Genomic DNA, 11789 nt, shown 5'->3' with positions numbered 1-11789 from the left:
CGACAGCGCGACCCTCCCTCAGCACTGACCCTCCGACAGCGCGACCCTCCCTCAGCACTGACCCTCCGACAGCGCGACCCTCCCTCAGCGCTGACCCTCCGACAGCACGACGCTCCCTCAGCGCTGACCCTCCGACAGTGCGGCGCTCCCTCAGCGCTGACCCTCCGACAGTGCGGCGCTCCCTCAGCACTGACCCTCCGACAGTGCGGCGCTCCCTCAGCACTGACCCTCCGACAGTGCGGCGCTCCCTCAGCGCTGACCCTCCGACAGTGCAGCGCTCCCTCAGCACTGACCGTCCGACGGCGAGGCACTCCCTCAGGAGTGACCCTCCGACAGTGTGGCTCTCCCTCAGGAGGGACCCTCCGAAAGTGCGGCGCTCCCTCAGTACTGATCCACCGACAGTGCGGCTCTCCCTCAGGAGTGACCCTCCGACAGTGCAGTGCTCCCTCAGGAGTGACCCTCCGATAGTGCGGCGCTCCCTCAGCACTGACCCTCCGACAGCACGGCGCTCCCTCAAGAGTGACCCTCCGACAGTGTGGTGCTCCCTCAGGAGTGATCCTCCGACAGTGCGGCACTCCCTCTGCACTGACCCTCCGACAGTGCGGCGCTCCCTCAGCGCTGACCCTCCGACAGTGCGGCGCTCCCTCAGCGCTGACCCTCCGACAGTGCGGCGGCCGCGCATCACCATGGAGGTTGTGCTAGTTTAAATCTATCTGCTCAAATCCCTGCATTGGGGCTTGAACCCAGGGCCTACCGGACTCAGATAAGAACGTTATGGAGCACACGTGTTGAGGACTGATGGCAACAATAAACTGATTTCACCTCAACCTGTTTTCTCTGAAAGTTTAATCTCTTTGCTGCAAAGTCAATGTTTGTTTTAGCCGTGACCCTCAAAGCCAGATTAGACTGAACCTGCACAACCAATCCTGCAGCTGGTACCTGGGACGTCAACAGAGTTTAAGCGCCTTCTGTGTTAGCACTGCGGGCATTGTATCTAACCACGAGGAGGCTAAACAGGTACAGCACAGGGGATGGATACAGAGTAAAGCTCCCTATACACTGTCCCCATCAAACACTCCCAGGACAGGGACAGCACGGGGGTTAGATACAGAGTAAAGCTCCCTCGACACTGTCCCCATCAAACACTCACAGGACGGGTACAGCACAGGGTTAGATACAGAGTAAAGCTCCCTCTACACCGTCCCCATCAAACACTCCCAGGACAGGTACAGCACGGGGTTAGATACAGAGTAAATCTCCCTCTACGCCGTCCCCATCAAACACTCCCAGGACAGGTACAGCACGGGGTTAGATACAGAGTAAAGCTCCCTCTACACCGTCCCCATCAAACACTCCCAGGACAGGTACAGCACGGGGTTAGATACAGAGTAAAGCTCCCTCTACACCGTCCCCATCAAACACTCCCAGGACAGGTACAACCAGGATGTAGAGAGGTTAAGTGAGATGCAGTGTAATGCAGGAAAATGTGAGCTTCTCCACTTTTGGAGAAAGAATAGAGAATCAGAATATTATTGAAATGGAGAGACTCTGCTGGAGGCTGCAGTGCGGAGGGATCTGGGTGTCCTGGTACATGAATCACAAAAGGCCAGCGTGCAGATGCAGCGAGTGATGAGGAAGACAAGTGGAAAGTTGTCCTTTGTTGCGAGGGGAGGGGATGGAATATAAAAGCGGGCAAGTCTTGCTACAACTGGACAGGGCGTTGGTGAGGCCGCTCCTGGGCCACTGTGGACAGTTCTGGTCCCCTTACTTCAGGAGGGACAGACTCGCATCGGAAGCCGTTCAGAGAAGGTTCACTCGGCCGATTCCTGGGACGAAGGGGGTTTGTCTGATGAGGAAAGGTTGAGCAGGTTGGGCCTCTACCCATTGGAGTTTAGAAGAATGAGAGGTGATCTTATTGAAACATATCAGATTCTGAGGGGAGGGGGTTTGACAGGGTGGATGCTGAGGGGATGTTTCTTCCTCATGGGGGATTCTAGACAATAGTGGGGACAGTTTCAGAATAAGGGGTTTTGGAATACCATGCACAGTTCCGGTCTCCGTATTATAAAAAGGATATGGAGACACTGGAGAAGGTGTGAGAAAGATTGACGAGGATGATCCCAGATCGGAGAGGTTATAACTATCGGGAAAGGTTGAACCGGCCGGGGCTCTTTACTCTAGAAAAGAGGAGGCTGAGGCGGGGGGTGACCCGATCGAGCTCTTTAAAATGACGGAGGGGGTTTCGATAGGGTCGACGTAGAGAAGATGTTTCCACTTGTGGGGGACGGGGGGAGTCCAGAACTAGGAGGGGGGGCCATCAATATAAGACAGTCCCTAATAAATCCGATCGAGGGGGGGGTGGGAATTCAGGAGAAACGTCTTTACCCGGAGAGCGGGGAGAGTGTGGAACTCGGTCCCACAGGGAGGGGGTGGAGGTGAATCGTGTCGATGTGTTTAAGGAGCTGGATAAACACACGAGGGGTGGGGGGAAAGGAATAGAAGGATATGGGGGATGGTGGGGGGGGAGGTGGGGGAGGAGATGGAGTAGGGAGGGTGGGAGGAGGCTGGTGTGGGGGCAGACACACTGGAGCGGAGCAGAGGGGCCGAATGGCCTGTTTCTGGGTGCCTGCCTTAATTCTCCTGACTCAGTACAACATCTGGGCCCTCGCTCCCTCCCCATACATTTGCTGCTGTAACCTGTTGAGTGGATGAATTGGCTCTCCGTGGATTTACTCAGGCCTTCCCCTCTCCTTTGACCGAACATCTCTTCCACTCCAACATCATCAGAGAAAGGTTCAATAAGAGGAGGAGACTGGGGGAAATAATCACACAATTCTGATTTAAAACAATTCAACAATAACTTCAACACCGCATCAATGGCTTTCAGAATCAATTTATTTCAAAACATATTTTCATGAAATTTAATCTTAATCATTGTATAGATTTTAGCGCTGCAGTATTTGATACAGAGTCCACATCAAACACTCCCAGGACAGGTACAGCACGGGGTTAGATACAGAGTAAAGCTCCATCTACACTGTCCCCTTCAAACACTCCCAGGACAGGTACAGCACAGGGTTAGATACAGAGTAAAGCTCCCTCTACACTGTCCCCATCAAACACTCCCAGGACAGGTACAGCACGGGGTTAGATACAGAGTAAAGCTCCATCTACACTGTCCCCTTCAAACACTCCCAGGACAGGTACAGCACGAGGTTAGATACAGAGTAAAGCTCCCTCTACACCGTCCCCATCAAACACTCCCAGGACAGGTACAGCACGGGGTTAGACACAGAGTAAAGCTCCCTCTACACCGTCCCCATCAAACACTCCCAGTACAGGTACAGCACAGGGTTAGATACAGAGTAAAGCTCACTCTACACCGTCCCCATCAAACACTCCCAGGGCAGGTACAGCACGGGGTTAGATACAGAGTAAAGCTCCCTCTACACCGTCCCCATCAAACACTCCCAGGACAGGTACAGCACGGGGTTAGATACAGAGTAAAGCTCCCTCTACACCGTCCCCATCAAACACTCCCAGGACAGGTACAGCACGGGGTTAGACACAGAGTAAAGCTCCCTCTACACCGTCCCCATCAAACACTCCCAGTACAGGTACAGCACAGGGTTAGATACAGAGTAAAGCTCACTCTACACCGTCCCCATCAAACACTCCCAGGGCAGGTACAGCACGGGGTTAGATACAGAGTAAAGCTCCCTCTACACTGTCCCCATGAAACACATATCTCCGGGTTTCACTGAGAGCCAACCTCCGCTCCACGTTGCTTTCCCTTGACGAGAATCAGCGAGCTGGGGAGTTTGAAAGCCGCCCGTTTAACATGAACCCCCCACCCTGCCGAGCTCCCAGACACAGAATCCGCAGCCAGCTGCTCATCTGTGGCGGGCTTCGCTGCGTCGTGCGCTGAATAGCAGCGTTATGGTTAGTCCTGCGACTGCCCTCCCTTCCGCACCCCACCCCACCCACCCCCCACTAACCACACACCGGCCGCCAGAGAAACAGTCCCCTCCGTGGAGCCCGAACTACAATCTGTGCTGAAAAGCCCCAACACTCATGCCCCCGGCCCAGCTCACCACTTGCACGTGATCGGATTTAACAGGGGGTGGGGTGGGGGGGAGGGTTAAAGACTCCTGTATCATTAACTGCCCGCCCGCCGCTTCCTAAGAAGCCCGCCTCTGCGTCCAGCTGCTCGACTGCAGCAGGCGGCGCGGCGCAGCCCGCTCCTCCTCAACAGCGAGACGCTTCACCCCACCCAACACCCCCAGCCCCTCCCCTCAGTCCAATCCAGGCATCGAGGCAGGCGCCACCCTGGGAAACTCCTGCCGCACGCTGTCCTGTCCCCCGGGGATTCGGGGGGGGGGGGAGGGAGAAAGGCGGGAACGAGTCCGGGAACGCACAGGCGCGGGCGTGGGCGAGTTGCCTCTCTGCTCCTCCTCGTGGCTCCCCTCGGGCAGGGTGCGTGCCCCGCTCCCCTGGTCGGCGCCGCCCCCGGCGCCCGCTGGGCCAGGCGTCACTCCCATCCGCAGCGCAGGGCTCCGGACACCTTTATCCCTCCATTAGCGTGGGCGCCTCGAGGCTGGCGGGAAACACAAGAGATCGGGAGAGGATCGGTCAGGGCTCGCCACAGCCAAAAAACCACACACACACCCCTCCCTATCTCTGTAACCTCCTCCAGCCCCTATACCCCTCCCTATCTCTGTAACCTCCTCCAGCCCCTTCACCCCTCCCTATCTCTGTAACCTCCTCCAGCCCCTACAACTCTCCCTATCTCTGTAACCTCCTCCAGCCCCTACAAACCCTCCCTATCTCTGTAACCTCCTCCAGCCCTTACACCCCTCCCTATCTCTGTAACCTCCTCCAGCCCCTACACCCCTCCCTATCTCTGTAACCTCTTCCAGCCCCTTCACCCCTCCCTATCTCTGTAACCTCCTCCAGCCCCTACAACCCTCCCTATCTCTGTAACCTCCTCCAGCCCCTTCACCCCTCCCTATCTCTGTAACCTCCTACAGCCCCTACAACCCTCCCTATCTCTGTAACCTCCTCCAGCCCCTACACCCCTCCCTATCTCTGTAACCTCCACCAGCCCCTACACCCCTCCCTATCTCTGTAACCTCCTCCAGGCCCTACACCCCTCCCTATCTCTGTAACCTCCTCCAGCCCCTACAACCCTCCCTATCTCGGTAACCCCCTCCAGCCCCTACACCCCTCCCTATCTCTGTAACCTCCTCCAGCCCCTACACCCCTCCCTATCTCTGTAACCTCCTCCAGCCCCTACAACCCCTCCCTATCTCTGTAATCTCCTCCAAACCCTACAACCCTCCCTATCTCTGTAACCTCCTCCAGCCCCCTACAACCCTCCCTATCTGTAACCTCCTCCAGCCCCCAATACCCCTCCCTATCTCTGTAACCTCCTCCAGCCCCTACACCCCCTCCCTATCTCTGTAACCTCCTCCAGCCCCTACCCCCCTCCCTATCTCTGTAACCTCCTCCAGCCCCTACAACCCTCCCTATCTCTGTAACCTCCTCCAGCCCCTACAACCCTCCCTATCTCTGTAACCTCCTCCAGCCCCTACAACCCTCCCTATCTCTGTAACCTCCTACAACCCTCCGAGATCTTTGCGCTCCTCCAATTCCGGCCTCTCGAGCATCCCCCGATTCCCATCGCTCCACCATTGGCGGCCGTGCCTTCAGCTGCCTGGGGGGCCCTGAGCTCTGGAATTCCCTCCCTAAACCTCTCCGCCCCACTCGCTCCCTAAAAACCAACCTCTTTGACCGAGCTTCTGGTCACCTGTCCCTAATATCCCCTCATGTGGCTCGGGTTTGAACTCTGTCCAATATACACTCCTGTGCCACATAATCTGAAATTTATACACAGTAAGATCCCATAAATAGCTGCATGTTATGGCCAGAGCACCTGTCTTTAATGAAACTGGTTGATGGATGAACATTGGTCCAATGTCCCCACAGCCATCATCCACAATGCATTTCTTCCAATACAGGCCATGGGATTTTTCACATCTACTTGAGGGAGCAGGCGGGGACTTTGGGCTCAACGTGTCATCATGAGCAAGGAAACTGCACAAAGTGCGGAGCTCCCTCCGCACTGACCCTCCGACAGTGCGGCGCTCCATCAGCGCTGACCCTCCGACATTGTGGCGTTCCCTCAGCACTGACCCTCCCTCAGCGCTTACCCTCCGACAGTGCGACGCTCCCTCAGCACTAACCCTTCGACAGTGCGGCGCTCCCTCAGCACTTACCCTCTGACAGTGCGGCGCTCCCTCAGCGCTGACCCTCCGACAGTGCGGCGCTCCCTCAGCACTGACCCTCCAACAGTGCGGCGCTCCCTCGGCACTGACGCTCCGACAGTGCGGCGCTCCCTCGGCACTGACCCTCCGACAGTGAGGCGCTCCCTCAGCGCTGACCCTCCGACAGTGCGGCGCTACCTCAGCGCTGACCCTCCGACAGTGCGGCGCTCCCTCAGCGCTGACCCTCCGACAGTGCGGCGCTCCCTCAGCGCTGACCCTCCGACAGTGCGGCGCTCCCTCAGCGCTGACCCTCCGACAGTGCGGCGCTCCCTCAGCGCTGACCCTCCGACAGTGCGGCGTTCCCTCAGCGCTGACCCTCCGACAGTGCGGCGCTCCCTCAGCGCTGACCCTCCGACAGTGCGACGCTCCCTCAGCGCTGACCCTCTGACAGTGCGGCGCTCCCTCAGCGCCGACCCTCCGACAGCGCGGCACTCCCTCAGCACTGACCCTCCGACAGTGCGGCGCTCCCTTGGCACTGACCCTCCGACAGTGCGGCGCTCCCTCGGCACTGACCCTCCGACAGTGCGGCGCTCCCGCAGCGCTGACCCTCCGACAGTGCGGCGCTCCCTCAGCGCTGACCCTCCGACAGTGCAGCGCTCCCTCAGCCCTGAGACCTGGGATGTGGCCCGGGGTCTGCTGGGGGGGTGGGGTGGTTGCGGAACTGTCAGGCCATGACTTGGGGGCTCGAGTCCTGGACTGGCGGCTCGAATCCATGTTCTTCGGACTCCGAGGCGACAGTGCGGCTGCCTGAGATGCAGCTGAAAGCTGCTAATTGGCAGAATTTACCGTTCACTGGTCTGGGATGAGGAAGGGTTGAGACATAATGTTGGCCCACACGCGCACACACATGTGCTGTTTTCACACGGTTTATCTGCAGTGTTTGTCTGCAGAATAGGAAAGTTGAGGCGGTGGACAAACAAGTCAGTGAACATGGCAGCTGTTCCCACTTCACCCAAGGTCCCCAGCCCAGCAGCTGCCCGTCCTCCCAGGCGACATTCTCTATTCTCAGCCTCTCAGCCTGCTCCAGTGCCCACCGTGCTGCCCGGCCACTATCAACTTTAACCCCTGACCTGGTCCCTAGTTGGGAGAGGGCAGTGAATTACACAGGGACAGGAGGAGGCCCCATTCAGCCCTCTCTCTCGAGCCTGTTACACAGGAACAGGAGGAGGTACATTCAGCCCCTCTTGAGCCTGTTACACAGGGACAGGAGGAGGCCCCATTCAGCCCCCTCTCTCGAGCCTGTTACACAGGAACAGGAGGAGGCCATTCAGCCTCTCTCGAGCCTGTTACATAGGAACAGGAGGAGGCCATTCAGCCCCCTCTCCTCGAGCCTGTTCCTCCACTAGTCAGACCTTGGCTGATCTGTACCTTAACTCCATCTACCCGCCTTGGTTCCAAAGCCTTTAATGCCCCTTACCCAACAAAAACCTACCAATCTTGGGTTTGAAATTTCCAATTGAACCCCCCCCATGGCCCATAGCCTCGACAGCTTTTTTGGGGGGCGGAAGGAGAGAGATCCAGATTCCCACTCCCCTCTGTGTGAGGACATCACCCCCTGAGCGGCCCGGCTCAAGTTTTAAAGGTTCTGCCCCCTTGATCTGGACTCCCCACCCCCGCCCCCACGAGGGTCAATGAGTTTCTCTCTATCGAATCCTTTGAAACATCTTTCGGGCAGCGCCTTCCAGATCACAACCACTCGCTGTGTTGAAAATAAAATTCTCCTCATCTCCCCCTCCCGCCGATTCTCTTCAATCTGTGTCCCCCCCTCCCCTCTGGTCACCGACCCTCCCGCCAATGGAAACAGTTTCTCCTCATTCACTCGATCGAGACCACCCCTTCGTGATTTTGAACCCCCCTCGATTCAATCTCCCCCCTTCACCTTCTCCGCTCCGAGGAGAACAATCCCGGCTCCTCCGGTCTCTCCCAACATGAACTGAAGTCCCCTCAATCCTGGGGGACCGTTCTGGTAACTATTAATGGTCAATCCCCTTGAACCAACCCCCATCCCCTCTTCCCAGCTCCTGTTCACCTCCAAACACCGAGTCCTCCAGAATCATTCACCACCCTGGAAGCCGTTCAGAGAAGGTTCACTCGGCCGATTCCTGGGACGAAGGGGGGTTTGTCTGATGAGGAAAGGTTGAGCAGGTTGGGCCTCTACCCATTGGAGTTTAGAAGAATGAGAGGTGATCTTATTGAAACATATCAGATTCTGAGGGGAGGGGGTTTGACAGGGTGGATGCTGAGAGGATGTTTCCCCACCTCGTGGGGGGAATCTAGAACGAGGGGAGGGAGGGGGCACAGTTTCAGAATGAGGGGTCTCCCATTGAAGACGGATTTGAGGAGGAATTTCTTCTCTCAGAGGGTGGTCAGTCTGTGGAATTCTCTCCCCCGCCAGAGAGCAGTGGGGGTCGGGTCACTGAATATATTCAAGGCCGAGTGTGACAGATTTCTGATCGACGAGGGGAGTTGAGGGTGATGAGGGGGACGGACAGGGAAGTGGAGTTGAGGAACAATCGGATCAGAGGCGATCGTATTGAATGGGGGAGCAGGATCGAGGGGCTGAGTGGCCTATCCGACACACGTGCGTCCTGACGCATTCTCTCTCGGGACACTGCGGCTCCTATTCTTTGTCCCTCTGACCATTCCAACACCGCCCGCCCGCTTTGTCCCCTAGGTCCTGCCTGCCCCCCACCCCCAACCTGCCCTCGTTCTCGCCTCCTCTTTCCAATCTGGGGGAAGCCAAGAGGACCCCCACCCCCACTCCCCGACGAGAGGGGGAGTTATATAAAGTCGACCTTCACCCTGATATATGGAAATGCGGTCTTACCTTCCCAGGATGTGCAGGAGCTGCCCCGGTTCCTCCACGGAGACCCTGGGGAGCAGGGCGGAATTCGGTTAGTATGGGAGCGTTGCAAACAGCGCAGACCGCGGGCACGCCCGGACGAACGCTAATGCCCGTGGCTGCCCCCCCCCGGCTCCAGGCCAGCCCCCCCCACCCCTCTTTCAATCCTACTCCAGCCCAAAGCCTTCCTATTCCAGCCGTGTCCCACGTTTGTGCCTCTTGGGTCAAGGCAGTTACCCCCCCACCTCGAGACACAAGACCCATAATCCCGGTTATCTGCAGCTCCCCCGCAAGGGGGGTGGGGGTAAACGGAGGGGCGCTTGTCAACGCCGCCAAGCCAGTTAAAGGCGGGCTCAGTCGGAGGTCCCTCCCCACCCCCCACGGGCACGCGCCCAGAGGCCCCCAGCACAAACCAGGGCGCCTTCTGGTGCCACAGGCACGGGCGGCGCCGCAGCGACTGGTCCGGAACAGGAGCGGACGGAGACTGCCGGAGATACTCCAGGACCAAACACGTTGAGGGAGAGCACGATCCCGGACCCGGGACGCAAAGGCCTAACGACGGGCCGGTCCCGGATAATGAGGGACGGTCAGTCATATGGGTTCACTATCTGGCAGCCCCTGTGTGATTCCCTAGGGCCCACTTTCTGGCAGCCCCAGTGATTCCCTATGGCCAACTAACTATCTGGCAGCCCCAGTGATTCCCTATGGCCCACTATCTGGCAGCCCCAGTGATTCCCTATGGCCCACTATCTGGCAGCCCCAGTGATTCCCTATGACCCACTATCTGGCAACCCCTGTGATTCCATATGGCCCACTTTCTGGCAGCCCCAGTGATTCCCTATGGCCCACTATCTGGCAGCCTCACTGTGATTCCCAATGGCCCACTATCTGGCAGCCTCACTGTGATTCCCTATGGCCCACTATCTGGCAGCCTCACTGTGATTCCCAATGGCCCACTATCTGGCAGCCTCACTGTGATTCCCAATGGCCCACTATCTGGCAGCCTCACTGTGATTCCCAATGGCCCACTATCTGGCAGCCTCACTGTGATTCCCAATGGCCCACTATCTGGCAGCCTCACTGTGATTCCCAATGGCCCACTATCTGGCAGCCTCACTGTGATTCCCTATGGCCCACTATCTGGCAGCCTCACTGTGATTCCCTATGGCCCACTATCTGGCAGCCTCACTGTGATTCCCTATGGCCCACTATCTGGCAGCCTCACTGTGATTCCCTATGGCCCACTATCTGGCAGCCCCAGTTGCCCGGATGTTGCCTCCCCGGCGCCGCTGACCTGGTAATGGCGGCTCCTCCGGCTCCGCCTCCGACACCGCCGGCCCTCGGCGCCCAGCGCCGCTGCAGGTAGAAGCCCCGGTCCTGGTAGAAGTTGCAGAGGAAGACCCAGACGCTCACCGTCTCCAGCCAGAAGGCGACGAAGAGGAACCAGACGGCCGACAGCAGCAGGAGCTCGCACACCATAATGGCGGCCGTCGCCGCCTCCCGCCTTCGTCTCCGAGACCACACGTGAAGGCGCCTGCGCCTGGCCCAACCCCCCCCCGCTGTCACCGTCTTCGCAGCTGCGCGCCGGCCGCCGGCGCTCCTGACGGCAGCGCCCTGTGACGTCAGACAGTCCGGCTGCGCCCTGCCCTTTGCGCGTGCGCAGCATCTCCACACTGCCCTGCGCCAAACGCATGCGCAACATGGGTGATGACCTCATCCCCCTGGCCCGGGGAAGGCACGCATGCGCAGTAGGTGGGGGGGTTAGAAAGCACATGTTGGAGTCATGTTCTGCTCTGGAGGAGGGCAAAAATTGACATGGCGCCAGGCCAGCCACTTCCAAGCTGGTTAATGGGTGAAAAGGCACAACACCGGTGCCAGGCAATGACCATCTCCAACAAGAGAGAATCGAACCATCGCCCCCTTGACGTTCAATGGCATTACCATCACTGAATCCCCCACTATCAACATCCTGGGGGTTACCATTGACCAGAAACTGAACTGGACCCAGCCAGATAAATACTGTGGCTACAAGAGCAGGTCAGAGGCTGGGAATCCTGCGGAGAGTAACTCACCTCCTGACTCCCCCAAAGCCTGTCCACCATCTACAAGGCACAAGTCAGGAGTGTGATGGGATACTCCCCACTTGCCTGGGTGAATGCAGCTCCCACAACACTCAAGAAGCTCGACACCGTCCAGGACAAAGCAGCCCCGCTCGATCGGCACCCCATCCGCAAACATTCACTCCCCCCACCACCGACGCACAGGGGCAGCAGTGTGTGTGTACCATCTACAAGATGCACTGCAGCAACTCGCCAAGGCTCCTTCGACAGCGCCGCCCAAACCCACCACCTCTACCAGCTAGACGGACAAGGGCAGCAGACACACGGGGAACACCACCGCCTGCAAGTTCCCCCTCCGAGCCCCTCACCATCCCGACTTGGAAATATATCGGCCGTTCCTTCACTGTCGCTGGGTCAAAATCCTGGAACTCCCTCCCTAACAGCACGGTGGGTGTACCTACACCACACGGGGACTGCAGCGGCTCAAGAAGGCGGCTCACCCCCTACCTTCTCAAGGGGGCAATGAGGGACGGGCATCAAACGCTGGGCCCGGCCAGCAAC

General features: G+C 58.3%; 1 protein-coding gene across 1 annotated transcript in view; it reads right to left on the bottom strand.

Annotated features, from left to right (window-relative positions):
- The window catches only part of LOC144675318 (extracellular superoxide dismutase [Cu-Zn]-like), a 27237-nt gene extending 16376 nt beyond the window's left edge, over positions 1-10861 (bottom strand). The window contains exons 1-3 of the mRNA XM_078536165.1: positions 10735-10861; positions 10463-10576; positions 9154-9198 (exon numbers count right to left, since the gene is read on the bottom strand). Coding sequence (XP_078392291.1) covers positions 9154-9198; positions 10463-10576; positions 10735-10861 — 286 coding nt within the window. The remainder of the gene's footprint in view (positions 1-9153; positions 9199-10462; positions 10577-10734) is intronic.
- Positions 10862-11789: the final 928 nt, after the last annotated feature.

This window comes from Cetorhinus maximus, unplaced genomic scaffold, assembly GCF_964194155.1.
Source record: "Cetorhinus maximus unplaced genomic scaffold, sCetMax3.hap1.1 HAP1_SCAFFOLD_945, whole genome shotgun sequence".
NCBI classification, from domain to species: Eukaryota; Metazoa; Chordata; class Chondrichthyes; order Lamniformes; family Cetorhinidae; genus Cetorhinus; species Cetorhinus maximus.
This window is presented reverse-complemented; position numbering and strand designations above follow the sequence as displayed.